Source organism: Arabidopsis thaliana, chromosome 3 (genome assembly GCF_000001735.4).
Source record: "Arabidopsis thaliana chromosome 3, partial sequence".
Taxonomy (NCBI): domain Eukaryota; kingdom Viridiplantae; phylum Streptophyta; class Magnoliopsida; order Brassicales; family Brassicaceae; genus Arabidopsis; species Arabidopsis thaliana.
Window position 1 is genome coordinate 18,296,966 of NC_003074.8, and position 21,949 is coordinate 18,318,914.

The 21,949-nt window shown below is 34.2% G+C and overlaps 5 protein-coding genes across 7 annotated transcripts; all 5 read right to left on the reverse strand.

The window, feature by feature from the left end:
* Positions 1 to 24: 24 nt before the first annotated feature.
* AT3G49350 (Ypt/Rab-GAP domain of gyp1p superfamily protein) lies at positions 25 to 3,224 on the reverse strand. Its single transcript, NM_114795.4, has 5 exons — positions 2,724 to 3,224; positions 2,359 to 2,494; positions 2,213 to 2,262; positions 2,020 to 2,073; positions 25 to 1,919 (listed from the first exon to the last, which is right to left on the reverse strand). The coding sequence occupies exons 1-5, from the start codon at positions 2,879 to 2,881 to the stop codon at positions 698 to 700; spliced, it is 1,620 nt and encodes a 539-aa protein (NP_190504.2). The 5' UTR covers positions 2,882 to 3,224; the 3' UTR covers positions 25 to 697.
* Positions 3,225 to 6,041: 2,817 nt separating this feature from the next.
* Positions 6,042 to 7,501, reverse strand: PGL2 (6-phosphogluconolactonase 2). Its single transcript, NM_114796.4, has 3 exons — positions 7,167 to 7,501; positions 6,926 to 7,061; positions 6,042 to 6,715 (listed from the first exon to the last, which is right to left on the reverse strand). The coding sequence occupies exons 1-3, from the start codon at positions 7,316 to 7,318 to the stop codon at positions 6,224 to 6,226; spliced, it is 780 nt and encodes a 259-aa protein (NP_190505.1). The 5' UTR covers positions 7,319 to 7,501; the 3' UTR covers positions 6,042 to 6,223.
* Positions 7,502 to 7,671: 170 nt separating this feature from the next.
* Positions 7,672 to 11,126, reverse strand: AT3G49370 (Calcium-dependent protein kinase (CDPK) family protein). The gene is made up of 11 exons (NM_114797.3): positions 10,402 to 11,126; positions 10,170 to 10,300; positions 9,942 to 9,983; positions 9,709 to 9,817; positions 9,545 to 9,623; positions 9,142 to 9,438; positions 8,951 to 9,060; positions 8,654 to 8,758; positions 8,488 to 8,550; positions 8,217 to 8,384; positions 7,672 to 8,129 (listed from the first exon to the last, which is right to left on the reverse strand). The coding sequence occupies exons 1-11, from the start codon at positions 10,939 to 10,941 to the stop codon at positions 7,989 to 7,991; spliced, it is 1,785 nt and encodes a 594-aa protein (NP_190506.1). The 5' UTR covers positions 10,942 to 11,126; the 3' UTR covers positions 7,672 to 7,988.
* A 3,668-nt stretch (positions 11,127 to 14,794) lies between these two features.
* On the reverse strand, positions 14,795 to 16,656 carry iqd15 (IQ-domain 15). The gene is made up of 4 exons (NM_114798.2): positions 16,382 to 16,656; positions 15,891 to 16,118; positions 15,512 to 15,715; positions 14,795 to 15,426 (listed from the first exon to the last, which is right to left on the reverse strand). The coding sequence occupies exons 1-4, from the start codon at positions 16,523 to 16,525 to the stop codon at positions 14,944 to 14,946; spliced, it is 1,059 nt and encodes a 352-aa protein (NP_190507.1). The 5' UTR covers positions 16,526 to 16,656; the 3' UTR covers positions 14,795 to 14,943.
* A 384-nt stretch (positions 16,657 to 17,040) lies between these two features.
* CID10 (CTC-interacting domain 10) lies at positions 17,041 to 21,076 on the reverse strand. Of its 3 annotated transcripts, none has more exons than NM_001339409.1 (11): positions 20,844 to 21,069; positions 20,265 to 20,716; positions 19,472 to 19,579; positions 19,344 to 19,388; positions 19,181 to 19,253; positions 18,984 to 19,096; positions 18,834 to 18,893; positions 18,667 to 18,714; positions 18,516 to 18,581; positions 18,235 to 18,296; positions 17,041 to 17,993 (listed from the first exon to the last, which is right to left on the reverse strand). In NM_001339409.1, the coding sequence occupies exons 2-11, from the start codon at positions 20,691 to 20,693 to the stop codon at positions 17,936 to 17,938; spliced, it is 1,062 nt and encodes a 353-aa protein (NP_001325461.1). In that variant the 5' UTR covers positions 20,694 to 20,716; positions 20,844 to 21,069; the 3' UTR covers positions 17,041 to 17,935. The 3 variants fall into 3 exon arrangements, with proteins under 3 accessions (NP_001325461.1, NP_190508.1, NP_001030833.1); NM_114799.4 differs by having other exon boundaries at positions 20,265 to 20,760; NM_001035756.2 differs by having other exon boundaries at positions 17,402 to 17,993; positions 20,265 to 20,779; positions 20,844 to 21,076.
* Between the last annotated feature and the right edge of the window lie 873 nt (positions 21,077 to 21,949).

Consider the following 21,949-nt stretch of genomic DNA (forward strand, 5'->3'; position numbering starts at 1 on the left):
ATAGAGTCGTTCGTTTTCTCAAAGTTTTCAAAGTTAGAAAACAAAACAAAAATCGTCGAATTTGAACCCTAGATTATGCCTATACATACATAATCCATTAATCTACATACCTGTTTTGTAATCAGACCGGTTGGGCCTAAACAATCCTTGGACTTGGCTTAATACGTTAATGATTTTATAAGTTGTAACATTGCTTTTTTTAACAACAAGTAATACTATACCAGAAGCGTTCATACGGTCAACTCAACATGTCTTTTTTTTTCTTTCTCTCTAACCATATTGTATACATACAGTAGTTTGACCGGGTTTAGATTCTCCACTCCGGTTTAATATTCCAAGTGACTCCCGGAAAGTAAAAAAACTTTGCAGAGCTTTGTTTCCATATGCATATTTTTTCCAGTGTATATCCTGATTTCTCAAGTAAAGAATCTTCCCTGTATAATTTAGAAAACCCTCCTCAACCTTTTCACATTCTTCACAACACACACACATACACTTTATTTTAATTAAATTACACACACCTCTCTGTTCACCACTCTTTCCAATCTCTCTAGCCTCATTCCATATCGGCAAGGATTCAGATAGAGCTCACGGCCCAATTCGAGCCTGCACGAAACTGGGGACTTCCCCAAGAATCCACCATTTTAAACTAGTCGCAGGATCCACAAATCCCGCGGAATAATATAGAGATAAATATTTATGAGAATGAATGTTCAATCTTGGTGTGTAGAGTAACAACGAGGTCATGTGCATCATCAAGGAGCTTCCACACATCTAACTGCCCTGCCATACTTTGGCACTCCCTTAAAATCTCATCCATGCTGTTATACCTTTCTATAATACGTTTCCTTCTTTGCAACACCGAGGCCGCTATTGCATAGAGCACCAAATCATCAGTGGGAGGTGCACGTTGCCTTATCCTACTCCACGCGGATTTTCCCATCCCGGCTCTGATTGCGGCTTGATCTGCCCACATTACTTCCCATAGACACAATGTCTGATCAAGTGTCAGCTCTCGTCTGAACATCACAACAACCATTCTGTATACAAAGAAACAGTCTTCAGCTTGGAGTTTCTCAAGGTGCCTATAAAGCTGAGAGTCTTTAGATTTGATTATCTTTGAGACTATGTTGAGTTGTCTTCTGATTCCAACCTCGTCAAGTCTGAAATTGTGACGAGCTTTCTTCATGAACCCGACGAAACACCAAAAGACTTCATGGTCATCAGGGATTACAGAGAGTATAGGAGAGAGAAGATCACTCATTCCTTGGCAATATCCAATGTCAGGGTCATACAAAGCATAAGCTTCAAGAACAGCAACTAGCCGTGCAGCTTGAAAGATTTTGTACGGTTCCAGGTGATTGTAATCTTTCAACCCAACCGCCTCAGCGGCACGACATGCTCTATCCTCCGATATAACTGCCTGGGATGGAGAATAGGAGGTCCACTCTGAGTCAGCACGCACGGCGTCTAGACGGATAATACGCTGCCACGTCACAAAATCCTCTTCTGTCCGGGGAATAGATGAACTGGCTGGATAAGTACTATTCACATCCGGAGTAGCAGAAGATTGAAAGACCTGTACCACTTCACTCTCATCTGAAGAATCTGAATCTGATGACTCGGAATTAAGTGTAGAGATAGTAGCATTGGTGATTCGTCTTGAACTACTACCGTCGTCTCTCTCAACTGTACATGAAACCTCACTCATATACCCAATATCTTCAGTAATGTCTTCGTCACTAGAGAGAGACTCACGGGCACTAACAACTTCATCAGAACATGAACTGTCAGTGTCTTGAACTCGAGGCCAATCATACTCATCTTGGATAGTTTCACTGCCGTTGTATAACTTACGAGTCCCGTTATTGTGTTTTTGAAGCCGTTTGCACTGCCTACGTAGTCTCTCATACTCCTTTCTGCATTTGTAACAAAACCGATGAGCTAAAGAATCGAAAAAAGAGCTATAAAGTAAAAAAAACTATCCCCCAATATAGTAATTCAATCAGTCTATCTCACCTCCTCCGGTTTCTTATAGTAACTCTCTCTTCTTTAGAACTATTAAAACCATACCTGTTAGTATAAAAACAAATCAGCAAACATACCAAAAAGAGTGCAACTTTTCAGTTTCTTCTAACTAAACCACAACTCTTTCATAGAAGCAATCGTAGCTAATAGGATTTAGCTACTAGAGTTTTGACTGTATACTTACAATCCAAGAAGGAATGGCCACACCTCTAGCCGAATGCTTGGCTCAATACCCTACAAGGAAACAAGAGAAATATAAACAATCTTTAAAATCAACAACCACAAAAATGGCTGTGACTGTGAAGTTAGTTCCATGAAGCTGTGACTCACTCTACTTCGAACTTTCTTCAACAAATCCACTCCTCCATTCCGCAATCTACCGTCAGGAGTAAAAAACCTCTTCCATTGCTGAGGTCTAAGTGGCCTTTTCCTTTTCCTCCGAGACCATGGTGATTTAAGACGAGGCCTGCAACAAAATGAAACAGAGGTTAAAAATGTGCCTACTTGATTTCAACAAGACCAAAATAGAAAACAAAACATCCAGAAATAGCCTTGAAAGCTTTAAATGTACAGATTCAGCTAAACTCTAATTAATTATCTAAGATTCGATGATTATGAAAGTCTAACAAAGTCAATTAAATAGATTCGAGATCTTAAGAATCTAATTTCAAACAATGGAGATCTAATAGACTAACCGATCAGAACAAGAAGCAGGAGATGAAGAAGCAACAACGAAGAGAGCAGAACGTATTTGGATCCACGAGGATGATGATGAAGAAGAAGGAGGAGACGATAATGGCGATGAAGGATTAGAAGACGAAGACGTCGTTTGAATCCGTCTCAAAGCTTTCATCTATGTTCCTAACAATCTAAAAACCTCTTCCTCTCCTCAGATTAAAACCTAATCAAACGATTTCACCAACCAATAACTTGAACTAGACGATAACTTCAAATGTCCGGCGATATCCGCCGTCAATATTAACTTTCCGACACCGTCTTCGCCGGAGACCGATCAAGAAAATGAAAATTTGAAAAAAATCTCCTGCCGCGTCTGGTCTTCTTCTTCTACACCACTTGCTTCCTTGCTTCCTTGCTTCTTCTTCGTTTCGTTTACTTTTTGCTTTTCTCTTTTGTCTCTGTAGAAACGTGTGGGCTTACTTGTAATTTTCTCTATCTCTTTGAGAATCTTAATGACCAAAAAAAAAAAGTCTTCAGAGAAAAATGGTGGTGACTGGAGAGAGGCTTTTAATGGTGAGAAACCTTAAAATTTACACTTTAGTCCTGTTTCTTTCACTAATATTTTTAATTTACCCCGATAGATATTATTTAGTTGTTTCAGACTTATATTTTTAGTCATTGTATCTCACCGATTCTTTTATTGTTTTAAGTATTTTTTTGACCATTACATAATCAGAATTATTTTTGTTGCGAAATATGGTAATTTGTAATAATGTATTTGTTATTTATTTTATTCAGTTAGAAGAAAATTTAAAACATTGCAAAATTTATAAATAGTGTAGTCAAAATTTAGTGATTTAAAATATTTACTTCCTTATTTCGCATGTTATTTATGTATTAGCTATTAATTAGTTGTTTTTTTGTGTGAAAAAGAGCTATTAATTATTTGTTGCATATTTTCTTTCTTTATCAAGTTTATATAGTTTACCCTCTCCACATGTTGTTCCCATTCAGATTTTGAATCCGTATTAACATGCAGACCAACTAAATTTAAAAAAATGGAAAGAAAAATTTATGAATAACGTAAACTATAGTTCATAGAAAACAAGTTCAGTGAATTAAGATAATGTTGAATTATTTTCGATGTGTTTTTTTTTTTGTTATTGAATATTTCTATGTTTCTAGGTTAATTTTTGAGTTAACAATTTACCCAAAAAGAAAATATAGCGTCAGTTGATAGTAAGTCGTACCTAAATACACCATTATTTACTGTGTATGAGTTAAATGTTTTAAAAAATAAAATTGGTCGAATGGATACAACGATCTAGTGATAATGGCTTCCACCGAGTGAGATGAAATAATTCCCATGTTTTCAACCGACCAAATCAAGCAAAAGAAACATATTTATATTTCTTGGTATAAATTATATTATTGTTGTTTAGGAATCGACCTACATAGCAGTTTTGTTCATATATGTTAGTATATTTGATAATACAACTAAACAAATCTGTAATCATGAAAACAAAAAATCTGTAGACAACAATGACTATATTGGTTCTACGCTGTGATTATTAATTAGCTATAACAATTTCTTATCTTTTCAAATAAAATTTTGCTTTACGAGTCTCCCGTTTATGGTAATAATTTGTCTTATTCAATTGAAACAGTTAGGGATTATGCCATATTTACATTAATTTATAACTAAAATAAATGGGTCGATTACGCTATTATTTATCAAATGCAAAGATAGGTTTATTTATTAAGCTGAGTGATATGACTCGTCAACCACTTGGATTAGGTTTGGGAATATCCCAGATGCAAAGTATCACAAATCATGCGTCTGTTCTGGTATATACCTTACGTACAAATGTTGGATCCGGTTTTAGTTTCGTACCTTTTTTTTGTCTGTGGATTCTAGAAGTATTTAACCAAAATGACTTTGGAAAATGAAACTAGAATAGAGTTTATTGTGTTATTTATTTAATTTGACATGGTTTGGCTTTGAATGAAATAAATTGATTCACTAAAAAAAAAAGAGTTTAACAATCGTTCTCTGAGTCTCTTCTTCCGATCTAGTGTGGTCAACAAAAACAGACGCGTATATATCTTTGTCAAACAAAATACTTCAAATTTGGTAAAGCAAAAAATGTGATTGTTTGGAAGTTACTATCAACCACATAACTATCAATGTGTAGATTCTTGTAGCGTTAATTTATTATATTTCTATCATTGAAGATAAAGACATTTTGGTTAAACTAAATTGAAATGACTAAAACCGAAATTAGAAAAGCTAATATTTGATTTAATTTGTCTGACCTCTTCGACCATCTTTTATTTTTTGTATAATACTTTATTATACATCTCGTTCGTCATCCAACCGGCAAATGGATGTTGATATGTTCTTAAATTATAACCTTTGGAATTATATTAAGCCTTTATTATCATTATCTTCTAGGGGGGAGTCATCAAAATCTACACAAATTGTCTCAATTGTAACAATGATTCCATTTAACAAGAGTGCAGGCTGCACTAATTAATATTTGGTTTAACAAATATATCCAACAGCTACACGAATATTTTTTATATTTTTTTTGTATTTAAATATCAATGTTAGAAAAATCTACAAAGTTAAAATTTTGATTATATAATACTTAAAATGTTTTATAATGCAAATGAAAAGAACTTCCACAAGCTTAATGACTACTATAATAATATAAATGATTTTAAATCCTGAAAACAGATATTATTTGGGTTTCACAAAAAAAGGCATGTTAATCAATATACCATTTTGTTGGAAGAAAAGATTAAAACAAAATAGAAAGGCATGTTAATTTATTTTTGTTGTGTCATGTATTTGTCAATAATTCGTCGATAAAACTAATACATTTTTTTAATACATAGATATGTATACTGCGATGGATCCATCATGTGAATTAGATTCGTGTTCTCGCTTTTGTCTGCTCATGTCTTTCATGATGTAGACACAATCATGGTGTCTGACATAAGATGTCCATATGACCCATAACCCTTCTTTAGCTATATGTTATGTACATTAATAATTGCACTTACTTGATCTATTTTTGAGTTTTGCATCATTTGTTGATAAACTATATAAACTTTACAAACCAACTCAAAACAAACATGGCCTCATGGAAAATGAAACCAAGGCTGAATATTGGTAGATATCTAGATTAATGTTTACTTTGATCTAATTTTCTGGTTCTTCTTTACTCTCAATTCGAAATTTTTCTCGTCCATCTCCACCAAATAACCAATTACTTTTGAGGATTATTTTTTTCCTCTTTCAATGTTGATCATGTTGGATAAACATCTTCCACCAAATAACCAATTACTTTTTAAGAAAAAAAAAACATAAGAGAAAACTTGTAAACCAAAGTCACCAAGATCAATATCACAATATGGTGTTGCTACACAACATAACAAGTAATTAAGCAATACACGGTTTACAAAACACCAAACCATACGACTTAGTGAGACAAAAACATAAACGTTTAAATCAAAGGATGGAGCACCAGCCATGAGGGAGTTTAGACGCAGCAGCTTGGTCAAGGAACCAAACCACTTCAACATCCGCGGTTAGTCTACCAGCTGGTAAGTCTTTGGTATGATTAAGAGCAGCCGCAACCGAATCAGCCTGCTCTTTATCACATACGGCCATAACATTATAGGAAGCACAATTGATAACCGGTAAAGTCAATGTGATCCTTTTTGACGGTGGCTTAGGTGAATCGGTTATAGATGTGACCCATTTCACCTTCTCATTGATCTGAGCATGTCCAGGGAATAGAGACGCCATGTGACCGTCCGGTCCCATACCTAGAAGCTGAAGATCGAACTGTGGAAAACCAGAAGATTTGTACGTTCGGATTATGTTTTGGTTCACTTTTTGTTTGAGGCACTCCTCGTACCTTTCAGCTGCTAGCTCGGCGTTGCCTTCTGCCCCGAGTCCGTTATCGATAGCGTAGATGTTTTCAGCTGGAACTGGAACCTGAATGGTGGGTGTTTTATATTGTCATGAATGCAAACTTTGATACTATATATGGTACGTAGCTCATAATTTAACAATAGAATTGCATTATTTTTTGAATAAAGTTACTTGTTAAGCATCTCTAATCATTTTGAGAGATAGAATTTGGGAATATAAAACAGAATTTTCCTTTGCTAATTAAATAGTTGTTTTTAACGTATACATGTTTACCTTGGAGAGAAAACCATCGTAAGCGAGTTTATAGTTGCTATCCGCATGATCCCAAGCACAAACCCTCTCGTCGACCCAAAAGATGTGCCACTTAGACCACTCAATTGAATCAATATAAGGAGCTTCTAACAATTTCCTATAAAACAAAAATGAAAACTATAAATTTTAGAAGAATCAAACGAATTATAGATTGGTATTGATTATTGATAAGAGAGTTATGTATATAAATCTTGAAACAGACCAGAGCCAGGCTATGAGGTCGCCGCCGGAGAGAACAACGGTGAAAACTCCTCTTTCTTTGCAAAATTTGGAGGAAAGATCAGCCGTGTATTTGGCCAGCTCCACTGCCATTTCATTATTTGTCTTGAACACCCTCCTCTTCACCGGTGCCATCTAATTCGATGAAGATGATAATGATACTTTTTGTGATGCTGATGATGTTGGTATCGTACAAGTGGAGGAGACTTGCTTCTTAAAGGGAAAGTGAGTGAAGGATTCTTTCCAAGTGAATGAGACAAAAAAATCTGTTTTCTTCTAAGAAAGAATATGATTTTCTATAAAACTACATCTTGATTTGTTTTTTGGAAGATTAGTATCTAAATGTATCTTATACCTTTCTTCTGTTTGTAGTTTACTCATTACAACCTTTTATTATTCCTTTCGTCGTTATGGATTTATTCTACATAACACTATATCTTCCGAAACAAAATCAAAATTTTAAAGGAAGATAATGATAATAATTAATTCTCGAATTAGCACAAAAGTTTTATTGTATCTAGACCTCGATTTATTAATAACTCCAATACCATATGCTTAGAGGAAACAAAAGCAGAACCGAACCACAACAAACTCATCTAATTCTTTCTATACAAACCGGAATTTCAATACAATAAAAAAACATCTTCTTTTTGTTTGTTTGGTTTAGAATTGGTTCCTCTGAAAACAAAATGCTTAATACAAAAAGAGGTACCTTTTTTTTCAGTCGATGTTTTTGTCTTGAATCGACAGTATAATAATGAGATTCATGTTTTAATGATTAGGGTTTGATTTGCAAAGTTAGGAGTCATCTCATTGGTCTCGAGCTCGAGCTTCGAACAGTCACACCGTGCAAGAACTTGGCGTAACCTAAGAAATTCAGCTTCCCATCTAAACTACGGATCCAATCCTTGAGCAGAGGATACGCATTTGGTCCCAAACTCATCTCCTACATATTCCATAATAACCCATAATTGATGCAAAAGATGTCGTTTTCACATATCTAAGAGATATAAATATTGAAGTCTCTACATACCTCGGCGAGTTCTTGGACCGAAATGGCTCGGCTTCCTTCACTTTCAAAGTGTTCAAAGGCTACCGTTGCGATCTGTTCCCATTCTTCAAGAGCCTCAAGTTGATAAACGCTGACTGAAGCCGCACAAAACTCTTCAAAATCAAGTTTCTTATGTGCCAATGGTTGCATCTTCAATGAACAAAAAGGAAACACACAGAAGAAAAGAGTATTACAGATGTATTTTAGCACCGACTAGAAATGATGGGACTTAAAAAGATGTGTTAGTACGTACCATGTTTAATATGTCAGGAAGTCTAGATTCGATCATAGCATCCGTAGCATATCTTGTCAGAGCCTGCATTTACCACAAGATTTTGTTTGATCATCAATTGAAGAACAGTGGCATTAGAAGTTATTGTTAAACAAGGAACGATGAAATGTGGTAATCATCCACTGACCGTGGTGAAATTGTGAAGATGCAAGCCTCCATCTTCTGGCTCCAAGAGCATAAACTGTGCTTTAAGGAACACGAGTTCCTCTTCGGGTATAGCTTTGGATAGAGACTGTTGTACAAGTGACAGCAAAATTAAGATACATACAAGACATATAGATGATCAAATCTATCAAGAACAAAAGCTAGGATCAAACAAACAGAGGAAGTATTTTGTCATGTGTGTCTATTCTTTTACCTTTTGCATGAAAATTGTGATCAAAATCCTAAGAAAATCTTGACAAGATGAAAAGCAGACAATTACCTTAAGTGCTGCTCTTCGGAAAGGCGATGCACGAATATAAGACTTCACCAATTTGTAGATAGAGAAATCCAGAAGTAAACCAGGATTTTCATCTCGAAGCCATGGATGAGCTGCAAAATTATTAATCATACTCATGTTTTCATTTCACCAATCAATGTCACTAGTTTTAACAATAGTGGTTATAAACTTACCTAAAGCTTGAGCAGCTGTCATTCTTTTCCTATGGTCTTTATTCAAAAGCCTTTTCACAAAGTCTTTGGCAATAGGAGATATTGAAGGCCACGGCAAATCGTCGAAATTCGGGTTCGCTCTAAGCACACAACGAAAAATTGCAGACTCGGTTCTTCCGTAAAAAGGTCTACTTCCACAGAGTAATATGTAAGATATGACACCAATGCTCCATATATCTGCTTCGGTGCTATAGGATCTGTGAAGTACTTCAGGTGCAACATAGTATGCACTTCCTACCACATCGTTGAGACGCTGATCTAGTTAAAGCCCAACATAAAAAAAAAAAAAAACATTCCATCCTTAGTCTTCTAAGTAAAATACTACAAGCAGAGTCATGTATAAGAAAGAGGAACAAAGAATTACCAAATCTAGCGTAATCAGACAAGCCAAAATCTATAACCTTGAGTACTGCATCCTCATTTTTGCTTGTAAAGAGAAAATTCTGGATACAACAGTATGGCATTTGTTCAAGACAGAAGCAACAACTACTTATGATATTCACATTGGTAGAAGAACAATGTGTGTACCTCCGGTTTCAGATCACGGTGCACAACACCTTGAAGATGGAAAAAAGCAGTTGCAGATAAAATCTGTACAAGAATACGCTTAGCTTCTGCTTCCGGATATCGACCACCTCTACAGTAAGATATAGACATCACAGAATCATCCTCCATATATATGCAACACAAAGTTACCTCTTTAACCTAAGTATGCCAAAATTCAAGGTGGAAAACAGAAAAAGGACTAGTTTTGATTTTACCTCGCCAAAATACTGTCCAATAGCTCTCCACCTTCACATAACCTGGAATCATATTGGAGTCAATATCTTAAGGTCATCTCAATTCCTAAACTTTCTCCTACCACTGGTACTATTAGAACTATACTTTTTTTTTTCCTATAACAGAGGCAATGGTCCAAATCTAAACACAAGGAGATTATAAATAAAACAACTTTTGATATATAAGAAGCATGAAAGAGACATACTTACTCCATAACAACAAAGACATTATCCGAATCCTCAAACACATCATAGAACTTAACCATGTGACTATGCCCAGACAAAGCTTTCAACAACTTCACCTCTCGACGAACATCTTCAATCGACAAAGCTGATGTCATCTGAAAACACATTGTATCAACACAAAGAACAAATCTTTCGAATGAAACAGTAACCATTTCTATGTTCCAATAATCTTGGAACCAATCACATTGTAACAAACCTTAGATTTAGAGATGATTTTGACTGCAACTGTTTGACCTTTGATCTTCCCTTTCTTAGCTTTAGCCCAACAAGTATGACCAAAATGCCCTCGACCTACTTCTCTCCCAAGCTCATACTTACCTTCAAAATTCTTCGCAAATCCGAAATTTTTATCTAACCTTTCTCCGATTCCGCCGCCGCTTCCGCCGGCTTCACTATCCTCAGGGATCGGACCATCCCGAGGATGTGGTGCTGTACCTCGTCGCCGTCTTAAAGCCGCCATAATCGGTTTCGCAGGTGAAGGAGGCGGGAATGGCCATTTGAATTTTCTTCCCGGAGTTCTCGCCGGAGATGGAGCTACTCCCGCCGGTAACGGGCTTTGAAATGGGCTGATGTTGTAAGGGTTGACTTCTGAAGTAGCCGGAGACTGGGGAATTGATGATGATGATGAAGTCTGGTGGTGGTTTTGGTGTGACCGATGTGGTAACTGAGCGGTTGCGGAGGGGATTTCGTCGTCGTCGTCGACGGTGGAAATGTTCCGGCTGTAACAGTGGCCCATTGTTGCCGGTCAAAGTTTTAATTGATCGGGGAAAAAAAAGTCAAACTATCGGACGGTGAGGAGACGGAGTTGAATAGTAGCTTAACGAGAGAAACGACCGATGAGAAAAATTAGAGAAAAAAAGGAAAGCGAATATTTAAAAATTTAATTAAATTGACTAACAAAGATTTTTTTGTTAAACAAAAATATAACGGAAGAAGAGACGGGCGTTGAATAATGGCGGTGATTTGCTAAAAGGGAAATAAGCCAAAAAAAACCATCATTTAATCGTTTAATACTTGTAGTTTTAAATTTGGAATAAAAATATCTCATTTATTTTTTGTTGTTTTTTAAAACCATCATATTTTTAATTTTGGTAATTTCGAACCTGGTACTTAACAGCGGTCAATGAACATAACGGAATTATTTGACAGTGTTAAATTTTAACCTTACGTATTTTAATTATATAATAACAGGTTTACAAAAAGTTTTGTTTATATTATCTTGCTATAGTGGTAACGCACAGTTTGAGTAATCCCAATTTCTCGGTTCGAGTCCACATCCCACTCCTATTAATTTTTATTTTTTATTTTTCTGATTCACTTCGTCTTCTTCACGGGTTTTTTTTTATCTCCAGTAATTGATTTTATTTTTCAACTCTCATCATTTATGGTTATGGTGATGGAGAGAGATGTGATTGACCGGGGGAAAGACGAAGAAAGAGTTAGGGATTTTGGTTAAATGATATAGATTGATGGGGAAGTGAAGCAATTGAGGGATTTTGACGAGGAGGAAGTAGCAGCAGGAGATGAAATCGCAATTGAAATATGAGAAAATTTAGGGTTTTTGGTGAATTGAAGGAATCTTTGAGGAGAGTGTGAGATTTGTGTTGGTTTTGTGAAAAAGGGGATTTTAATCTCTTTGGCCCCTTTTGGTTGAATCAATTTTTGAAAAACCCTCACTTATTCTCACTACCCCTCTCCTTCCTAACCTATTTGAAATACAATTTTACCCTTCTCCTTTACTTTTTTTTAATTTTCTATTTAATTTTTGCTACCAAATAATTTATTAAAATCAACCAATCATATGCATTCTCTCTCTTATCTCATTAATCATTTAAATCTACAAAAAATGCTGGACAACTGAAACCAATAGGCACAACTATGTTGATGGACTTCTACGAAAACATATAATTACATACCATTCTTTTTTCTTTTTGATTTTCAAGTTATAATCAAAAAGACTCCAGTCATACGCATTGCTTATAATGGATACTATTAAATTTTTTGTCGTATTTATACAAATTAATATGTTTTGTATTGGTACAACTAAGTACAACTCGCACAACTAAGGTCTATTCACTTGGCTAGTTTTCAGAATATTATAAAATATAAAAATTTAAAACAAAACTAAGAAAACTTAAATAATGCATACACAATGGTAATGAAATTACATAATTAGTTTTTGACAAAAATCATATTTTCTAAATTAATGAAACTCTTATCACAAAATCTAACATTCATACACTAACAAGCTTATAATTTCATGGTTACTTTGTATATTTTAACAAAACAAATTAAAAATTTTAAATACTTGTATTTAGATAAATATAAATACACCGATACAAAGTAATGGTATTTTGATGGGGGAATACCATATGTTCCACCCATAAAAATTAGTTTTGAGTTGATAACAACTAGATTTATTATATTCTCGATATTGTACAACTATGAGCAAAAATGTGCAACCGAGTACAACTGTACAACTATGGGCAATATATTTTTCAGATATTTATAGATATTTTTTAGATATTTGTAGATAATTTATAATAAAAATTAGCTTTATTTTTTTGTCATAAAAATATTTAGTTTTTTTTTTGTCATCAAAAATACTTAATTTTATAGTTAAATAAACTATTTTTTTTCCTTTCAAACTTTTTTTTCCTTTTCAAAACACTGTTGTTTAATAAAATAAAATACTAACATTCATAAATTTTTTGTGTTTTGTTTTGGATCAAAATACGTTGATGTGTAGATTCATATTTATTTTGGAGTTTTTTTTTGACAAAAAATCTTAGATTCATACATAAACTCAGATGCATAGTTGTACATGAGCGTACCAATTGTACCTAAACGCTTAGATCTATTATCTTAAAACAAAAAGACAGCCGAACAATTGTATCTAAACGCAAAAACCCAACATAATTATATCTAAAAATTTAGCCACAATTATACCTAAAACCAAAAACACAACATTATCTAAAGACTCAAACAAGAAGCCTTCTTCTTCTCTTTGTCATTCTTCTTCTCAATTTCTTTCTTCTTCTTCCCTTTTCTTCTAGTTTTTATCACAAACTATCTCTAAGGAACAAAATTCAAATTCATTCGAATCCCAATTGTAATCCTAAAAACTAAGTCATAATGGCTATTAGAAGAGGCTTTTAAGGGACAATTTCGATTTTAAATCGATCATTAATTCAAATTTGAATTGTAATCATAAAAATCCAAATTATAATCAAAATTTCATCCAAAATCCATCATTTTCAAACAAAATCAAAGAGAAAAAAGATCAAACTATCAAATCTAATAAAAAATAAAACCCTAATTAAACACAACACCATCAATCATCATATATAGAATAGAGATGGATTTTTGGATTGATAGAAACAAATGAAAAGGTAAAAAAGATGGATATTTAGATTGATAGAAAGAATGAAAAGGTAAAAAGGAGACGAAAGATTATATATGGAATAGAGAGAAGAGAGTAAAGAGAAGAAGAAGAAGAAACAAATCAAAAATTTTGTTTTTGTTGAATTGAGAGAAAAATAAATTGAAGATGAAAAAAAAATTGATCTGAGAAATTAGATTTTTTTTTTGTTGAGAAAAAAATATCCAAAATTGTTATGGATCTAGATCCAACATAGAGGTTGGGTTGTAAATAAGTGAAAACTCTAGTTTTACTTGTCTTTTACTATTATTCTGAATTGAAATAAATAAATAAACATATATTTTTTTATAAGGGGGCTAACTAGAGAATGTTTGAAGCTGAGGGGGTGGACTAGATTAAAATCCTGAAAAAGGTGAGGAGATAAAGGAAAAATCAATTGCAGGGATGGTGAAGAAGATGAAGTGAAAAACAAAAAAAAACGAAAAAAAAATAACTAAATGGGAAAGAGGCGGGGTTCGAACCCGCGAACTGAGGATTATCCTACATTATTGTTACCACCAGACCAAGACAACACACACGTAATTTTCTGCAAATTCATTGTTTATAAATATCACAACATGTAGGGTTAAAATTTAACACTGTCAAATGATTCCGTTATGGCCATCAACGCCTGTTAAGTGGTAGGTTCGAAACTACCACAATTTAAAAGACAATGGTTTTAAGAGACAATAAAAAATAAGTAAGGTATTTGTATTCCAAATTTAAAACTATAGGTATTAAACGGCCAAATTAAAAATAAATGGGAATTTTTTCGGTTTTTTTCCCTTTGCTAAAACGACAGCGGAGGAGACGTGACTTATACGACAGCCACATGAGCTTAGTGAGTTCATTTTTTTGTGTTGGTGGTAATTTTTTGCTGAAATTAAAAACATTACAATGTTGTAGTAATAAAAATTGGAATCGGACTTATATAAAAATAATTCAAACGTTAGAAAATGGATAGGTTTTGTTAATAGGTCACACTCATAGCTATTATGAGAAACGCGAAAACATATAAATTCGACAAGTACGACCTATTAATGGTACCAAATGGATTTAAACCGGTTTAGTGGATTAATAACATTTGGTATAAATCGCATTCAACCACCGGTTTGTCTTTAATTGCGGACGTTTGAATATGTTTGACATTGAAATAGTCATTAGTCACGTTGTTTTAGCATTGAAGAAAAAGTCTAAAATTGATCATTGTTTGGTGCATATTAGAAAAATAATAAATTTTGGGTCTTACATAAATAAAATAAAATATCCTTTATCGTCAATGGTTTAATCGTCTGTCCTTAACCGATTCGGTTAGTTTTAGTACTGAAAATCTTCGTGAGCATTCGTTCTCTTGTCGATGTCGTACCAAAAGTAACCATCACCGGCAATATAACCGTACGATTGCGGATTATCATTGTGAAATGACAATCGCTTTCTAACCAATCTTAATCTTGGTTCGTTGTTATCTAAACAGGTCCGGTTTGATCTCTGTTTTGGTACGCTTTGTGGTCGGCGGAACCTAGCCACGGTTGAGGCAGTGGTAGACATGTAATTTGGAATTGAATGGGCTTGCCGTGTGACGAAAGAATTGCCACGTGGCGTCTGGTCGTTGAGTTGTTGGTGGTGTGAGTACGTATTATTATACTTATCGATCTCGACTATCTTGACCGGTTCAACGATAGCCTGATCGGTTGACATTCTCCTTCCGGTTTCTTGATAACCGTACCCGTTTAATCTACTCGGTCTTTTGTCCTCTAATTCACTTTCACTATGAGCTTCTCTTTCCATTGTTCTCCACATCTTTGATCATAAACCCAAAAAGAAGATCGGTTTGTCTATTAATATACTTAAGAAATGGAAAAATCGGAGTTTGATTTTATTGAACCTGTTTAGAGAAAGCATGAGAGTAGGAAATTTCGTCCCCGAGCTTGGTCGTGAGTTTTTTCCGGTGATCTAGAGCTAGAGCCTGAATCCGAACCAAAGCCTGGACCCGTTGCAAAGTAATGCTAGTTCTTCTACGAACGTTATGGCCTCTCACTAGGGCTTGTAGTTTCACAACTCCTTTTAGAGCCCTAACCGCTGTTCTTGCCTTGAGTTACAAGCCATCAAAACCAAACTCAGTTTCGTCTATAAAGACAATGTTATCATTAAAAACCCTCAATTGGGTAACAAGACATTTTTGAAAAAAATAAATCTGTTTTAACATTCAACTTTGTGTGGTGACTATATTAGTTAACATGCAACTTTGTGAGTATTGATTTTACCAGGCATCCTCGGAAAGCTGTCTGAATGAGAATAGCAGCCACGTGTCTCTTTAGGTAGACAGACGTTCGACAGAAAAATACGGTTTCTTTGGCCGCCGGCGAAACAGTTTTCTCTGTTTCCTCCGCGGCAATCGCGTTAATAGCCGTGGAAGTTGTGTTTATTCCTACGTTTATTGCACAAGGATCAGAAGAAACTTTCTTAAATAGCCATCTTCTTTTTCTTCTCTTCTGCACCAACAAAATTATTATTATTCTTTAACAAAATTTATAGATTTCATTAATAAAAAATGTAAATCCCAAAATTTCCAAGTTTTAAGACTTTATCAAAAATCAGGTTTTCATGCTGATAAATATTTTTTCTAAAGTAAGAAAAAAAAAATGTGTTTTCTTGGGGATATATTGAAGGAATCTTACATGTAAATGCTGATGTATTTTATATAGTATGAATTAATGAAGATTAAAAAAAAAAGGTAATTGAGTGTGAAGTATACCGGTCGTTGGTGTAGTTCGTCCTCTACTTCTTCGACGAGGTCGTTGTCTTGTCGACGATTTATTCTTCTAGGGATTAACTTCTCCGGCGATCGGAAAACATTCTTAACGGCCGTGAACCATGAGCTTCCGTCGGTTTTCCCCATCAAGATCGATCAACCTCGTCTGCTTAATGTATGTTAATTGTATAAGATACGAAACTTATTTATATAAAATGGAATTGAGTTATATAAGTTAAAGGAACACACACTCTCTTTTATGGAGAACAAGAACCTTTTTGTTACCCTATATTTAATTAAAAAGTTGGGAACATGTACATGCATGTATATTTTCATTTTTGCATATTGCAATGGTAAGTAAATTCATTAAGAAGTGAAACTCGAAACTCCTTTCTAAGTATGATCGTATGTGTTCATTGTTTTATTTGATAGTATGAACGTTTCTTAGTTATTTTTGTATTTCTACAATTGGAAGCAAAATATGCATTGTCATGTAACGGCCAAATGCAAAACGATCAATCATCATACAATGCTTTGTATGGAAAAGCATAAAAAGAGGAAAAATGTTGGAAGAAGAAGAATAATGAAGCCGAAAATCAAATAAAATAGTAATAGATAAAGATAAAGAAAAATGAAAAGAGGAATTATATTAGGTAGGCATGCTTTGTGTTTACAAATAAGATAGCTTTGTGTCAGAAATAAATATATAATTGTAACATGAAAGAATGTGTCAATGTGGAATGCATCTCTCGAGACTGCAGAAAGTTGTTCCTTCTCTTCTTTGTTCTTTCGTATACACTTTCGTGTATTCACTCTTATAGCTTGATTGTTTGGGATAGTGATTGAGCTCCACAATAAGAAAGACTACTAAATTTTTCTTCTGAAAAACACTAATATATATACTCTAGTTTAAAAAATATTACAAGTTGCAAATGTAACAGCTCTTTCGTTTGAGTGTTATTGAGCAAAATCTGTAATTTTTAATATACTTTATGTAAAAAGTAAAATTTCGTAGTATTTTGGAGATATTACTAAAAAAAATGAAACAGAGATATTATTTAGAGATATTATTTATTTGACCGGAAAAAATGATAAAGCAAGATAAACATATGATGGGAAAGATCTAACGATTGCTAAGCAGAAAAATTCAAAGAACAAAGTAAAATCAAACAAGACCCGAATTCAGAAAAGAGCTAACTGAAATTAAGAAATAAGAACAGTGAAATCCTTTTTTTTTCCTAGAGATATAAAATTTCTCCAAATGTCTTAAATAAGTCATAAAAATATCCAAAGGGTATTTCAACAACAACAAAAATAATCAAATTTTTGTGTGTTTGGAGACTAAAGAAAGGAGAAAGGTTTAGACCAAAGTTGTTGAGTTGTTCAAAGATACCGGGCAGGCTCTGCGACCGCGAAGCATTAACTTAAAATAAATCTAGAAAGAGTTTTATATATAAACACAAAACGCCTCAAGTACCTTCTTCTTTAGACTTCTTCTTCTGCTTTCTCTCTCTCTCTCTCGTTTGCTATATAATTTTAAGATCTCCGGCTAGAGTTTCACTTGAACTCAGCGCGGGGAAAATGCGGCCTTACTGGTGTCTTCGATGGACTTACCCTTCAAGAAACAGATAAATCAACACAAAGATGAATGAATACATGTTTCCCAAGAATAAAGATAATAGTAATAGCTAAAGAGATTTAACATATGTAGACCCGAGAAAGATGTCACATTATATGCAAATAAACCAGAAATAGGATTAAGTAAAGAGATAGCCAAGTCAATGACTAAAACAACAACCTACCATTCAAAAGTTGTCATTAACTAAAGTTAGAAGGTAAAATGTTGAAATCTTTACCTTATTGGGAGTGCCCCCAAGACAATACCGCTGCAGTGAAGCGCAGCAATTGCGCTTTCCGCCTGAGAGAAGCAAAAGCAAGCATGAATCTCCAGTGACAATCCAAAACGAAACTTTGAATCTTGAACCGTTTTACATAAACTTCATAGTTATGTTTATGCATCTAACTCTGAGAATCAGAGAAGCTCAAGAAGATGTTCCTTAAATGGATCATACTAGCAAAACTACTCAATCACCAAGACTAATGTCCAAAATGGGAACACTTTAACCAAGAGAATTACCATCGCAAACTCAACAAAAGCAATACGGGTTTGGTGGTGATAGTCTCCAAGCCTCAGACGATGAACCTAAAAAAGATACATAACAAAAAAAAAAATGATGCAGAGCAAAAAACATATACATAATGGTCGCATTCCAAACCAAAATCCATACCTCCCCGCAAAGCATTTCAAAGAAGCCTTTCAAGTCAATTTGAGTGATCTGAAAATATAAGCAAAAGGACATTGAAGAAAGTTAGTATCTCCAATACTTTAGCAGTTAACAGTTTCCAAAAACAGATAAATTCTCATCAAGGAAATGGTGAATGAAAATTGAATTACCCGCTTGTCAATGTTGGTACAGTAAACAGTCCTAACGCACATCTCACGCTCATCCTCAGACTAGGAGAAAGAGAGCACCATTATGCTCAAGAATGCTTATACTTATAAAAATTATTAGTGCCAAGTTTAGCCATTATCATGTGAACTTACTCGTGGAAGAAAAGTCGGGTTAACAGGAGCAATAGCTGTTTTGGAAGGAAGAACCTTAAGAGGGTAAAAACCTAGCACAGTACCCGACATGCTCAAAGCAGCTCTAGCTCCCTCTGCATCAACATCTCTTGATTAGTTAAGAAACAGTGCTATAAAAAAATCTCAACTAGTAAACAAAGGGTTGACACAAAGAGTACCTTCATTGGTAAATTCAATGAAAGCGAAACGAAGGACAGAATTTGGATCACCGCATACACGACAATCAACAACCTTTCGATCCCAAAATGAACAAAAATATGAGGAAACGAGTCACTGCAAATAAGCAAAATATTTCAAACATAGTCAAGATCGTTGAAGTACCTGTCCACAGTTAATAAAGACACCTGCGAGGTTCTCCTCTGTAACCTACAAACAAAACAAAGTAAGAGAGGCAGTGGTTATAAAATGGATTCCTTTAATGTTATCGAAAATAGCTTTCCGCTTTTTACCTGTTGGTCGATGTCAGAGACATATACAGTTCTCCTGATTACATCATCCTTCTGAGCCAAGCTTGTCCTTTTGTTCATTCTTCGCTTCCCTTGGCCAAAACTCCTTCTCTGTAACAAGAAGCACACGAATTACCAACAGACGATTTTAATCAATAGTACAGTTTTGCATACTTTCCTTTCACATATCTGACAGCTAATACCATTGTTTGAACTTTGAAGAATGTCACCACAGAAACGATGAAACTTTCTATTTAAAACCCGAAAAATTCAAAGCTCATACAAAGTGTAACTGATAAGGAAAAGAAAAACCAAACAGTAAACAAATCAAATCAACAACAAACTACACACAAAGTGAAACTGGTTTTGTATCAATGATCAAGTGATAGATGCAAGAACACGTAAAGCTCGAAACTTTTTTCCGTTATCCATTTGCTGAACGTATAAGCATACAAGCTTTCCCAATCAACAAGCAAGCTAGCAAATCATGGTAAACAAAAACACACAAAAGCTCGAAACTTTATACCATCATTTCTCTCACTTCACTGTAACATCAAAATACTAACGGAAGATTAGATAAATACAAAGATCAGAATTCACAAACTAATGAAAAAAAGAACATTCCATTCACCAAAACACATCCATTTTCTAGAGATGCAATAACGTCTATATACTAACAATCAAAACATACAAAATAACTATATACTCAACACAACACAAAAATTTTACAATCAAAAAAACAAAACAAAACATAGAGATCATAATTCAGCGAGAATGTGAAAGAATGATGATATACCCTTCTAGGAAAATGATCATTCCCATCAGCAAGTTTAGGTGGGGCTGCAAAATTGTTAGTAAACCCTAATCCATTTCTCAAAACCCCAGATTGACTTCGAGCAAGAGAAGGAGGAACAAACTCCTGAGCCATCGGATTAAGCTTAGAAAACGCATCAGCCAAATCTTTGATCTCTCCATTGTTATCTCTCTCACCATTTCCACTAAACCCATTTAAAGTCTGAACCTTTTGAGCAGTCTCATTGATCCGATCGTCAGTTTCAGGAGTCGAATCGATGGTAAGAGGAGTGGATGAGTCAGATTTAGGGCTTTGATCATCATCAGGACATGGCGGCTTTGTCGTCTCGGTAGCTGAAGCAGCAGTGTTGTTGTTGTCTAAATTCTGACCAGAAGAGTCCACTTTGACACCAGCATTCTCAGCAACAGCCATGATCGGACCAAAAAAGGTTGAATCTTTAAAAGATCAGACAACAACAAGTTACGAACTCAGTCGATTTCTGCATCAAAACAACCAAACTAAGAAAGAGAATTTGAGAATGAGAAGAAATGGAAAAAAAAAAACTCAGAATTTGATACGAACCTTGGAGAGTTATCTCGATCAAATGGTTAATCCATAAACGGAGAGAATCAAAGTTAATTAAAAGATCAATGAGCAGAAGAGAGGACTGAAACAAAGAAAAATTGGATTTTTATTTTAAGGGAAAATAGTTAGAGAAGACAAAAGGAGAAAACTTGGAAAATTCAAGGGGATGATTAGAATAGAAGGAACACAAGAGACCCCTTTGGTTATAAAATTAAATAAACTTAAGCTAGTTTTCTTCTGCCCTTTGGAGTTTGGACAACATTAAAATTAAATAAATCATCATCAGAATATTTTTATCTCTTTTTACTTTATCTTCTTTCTTAGGAAGCTTCCTACTTTTCCTTTTTAATTAAAACATACATATAAATATATATATATATATGCATAATTATGAACACTCTATTAACTGAAAGTTTTAATAATATTGGAAAAATGAAAATTTGCAATCTAATTTTTTTAATCAATTTTTAATTTAAAATCTCAATATTTTTATTTTTTTTATCCAAAAAATTAGAAATGATAGATTTAATTTAATAATTGATTTTTTATTATTATTAATCAATGTTCAAATATGCTTTCTACAACCATATACCGAAGGGGTCCTCAAACCAGTTTCAGTTGTTATCAATGGACAGATGTTACTAGTAGAGCTAAACCGGTAGTACAATAGTTCGGTTTGATATCAGAGTTGTGTTAAAAGTTAAAACTATATTGTAAAACCAAACGAAAACATGTACTTTTTAAACGTAATAAAAAATACAATGCCTCTAGTTTAAATAATAAGTAGGTTTTCTCTCGTAATCTCTGTTCCTTTATGTTCTTGTAAGACTAACCTTTAGTGGGGATAATTTTTTTTAGATTTAGACTTATTTGTTAGAAGATTAAGTGATTAGGTTTTAGATTCACGATGATGCTTAATATGTTCGGATAATCGTTTTTAGTTGAGTTTTGACTTCGCCGTTTCCTCTATCCTTGGGTTTCCTCCGTTGGTGAGTGAAGGTCTTCTAGTCCATGACTTTTGAGCTCTTAACTCCGCGACTATTGTTCTTCTCTGACTTTCCAATGATTTTGTGAGGTACACCTCTTGACATTTGAAATGTTTT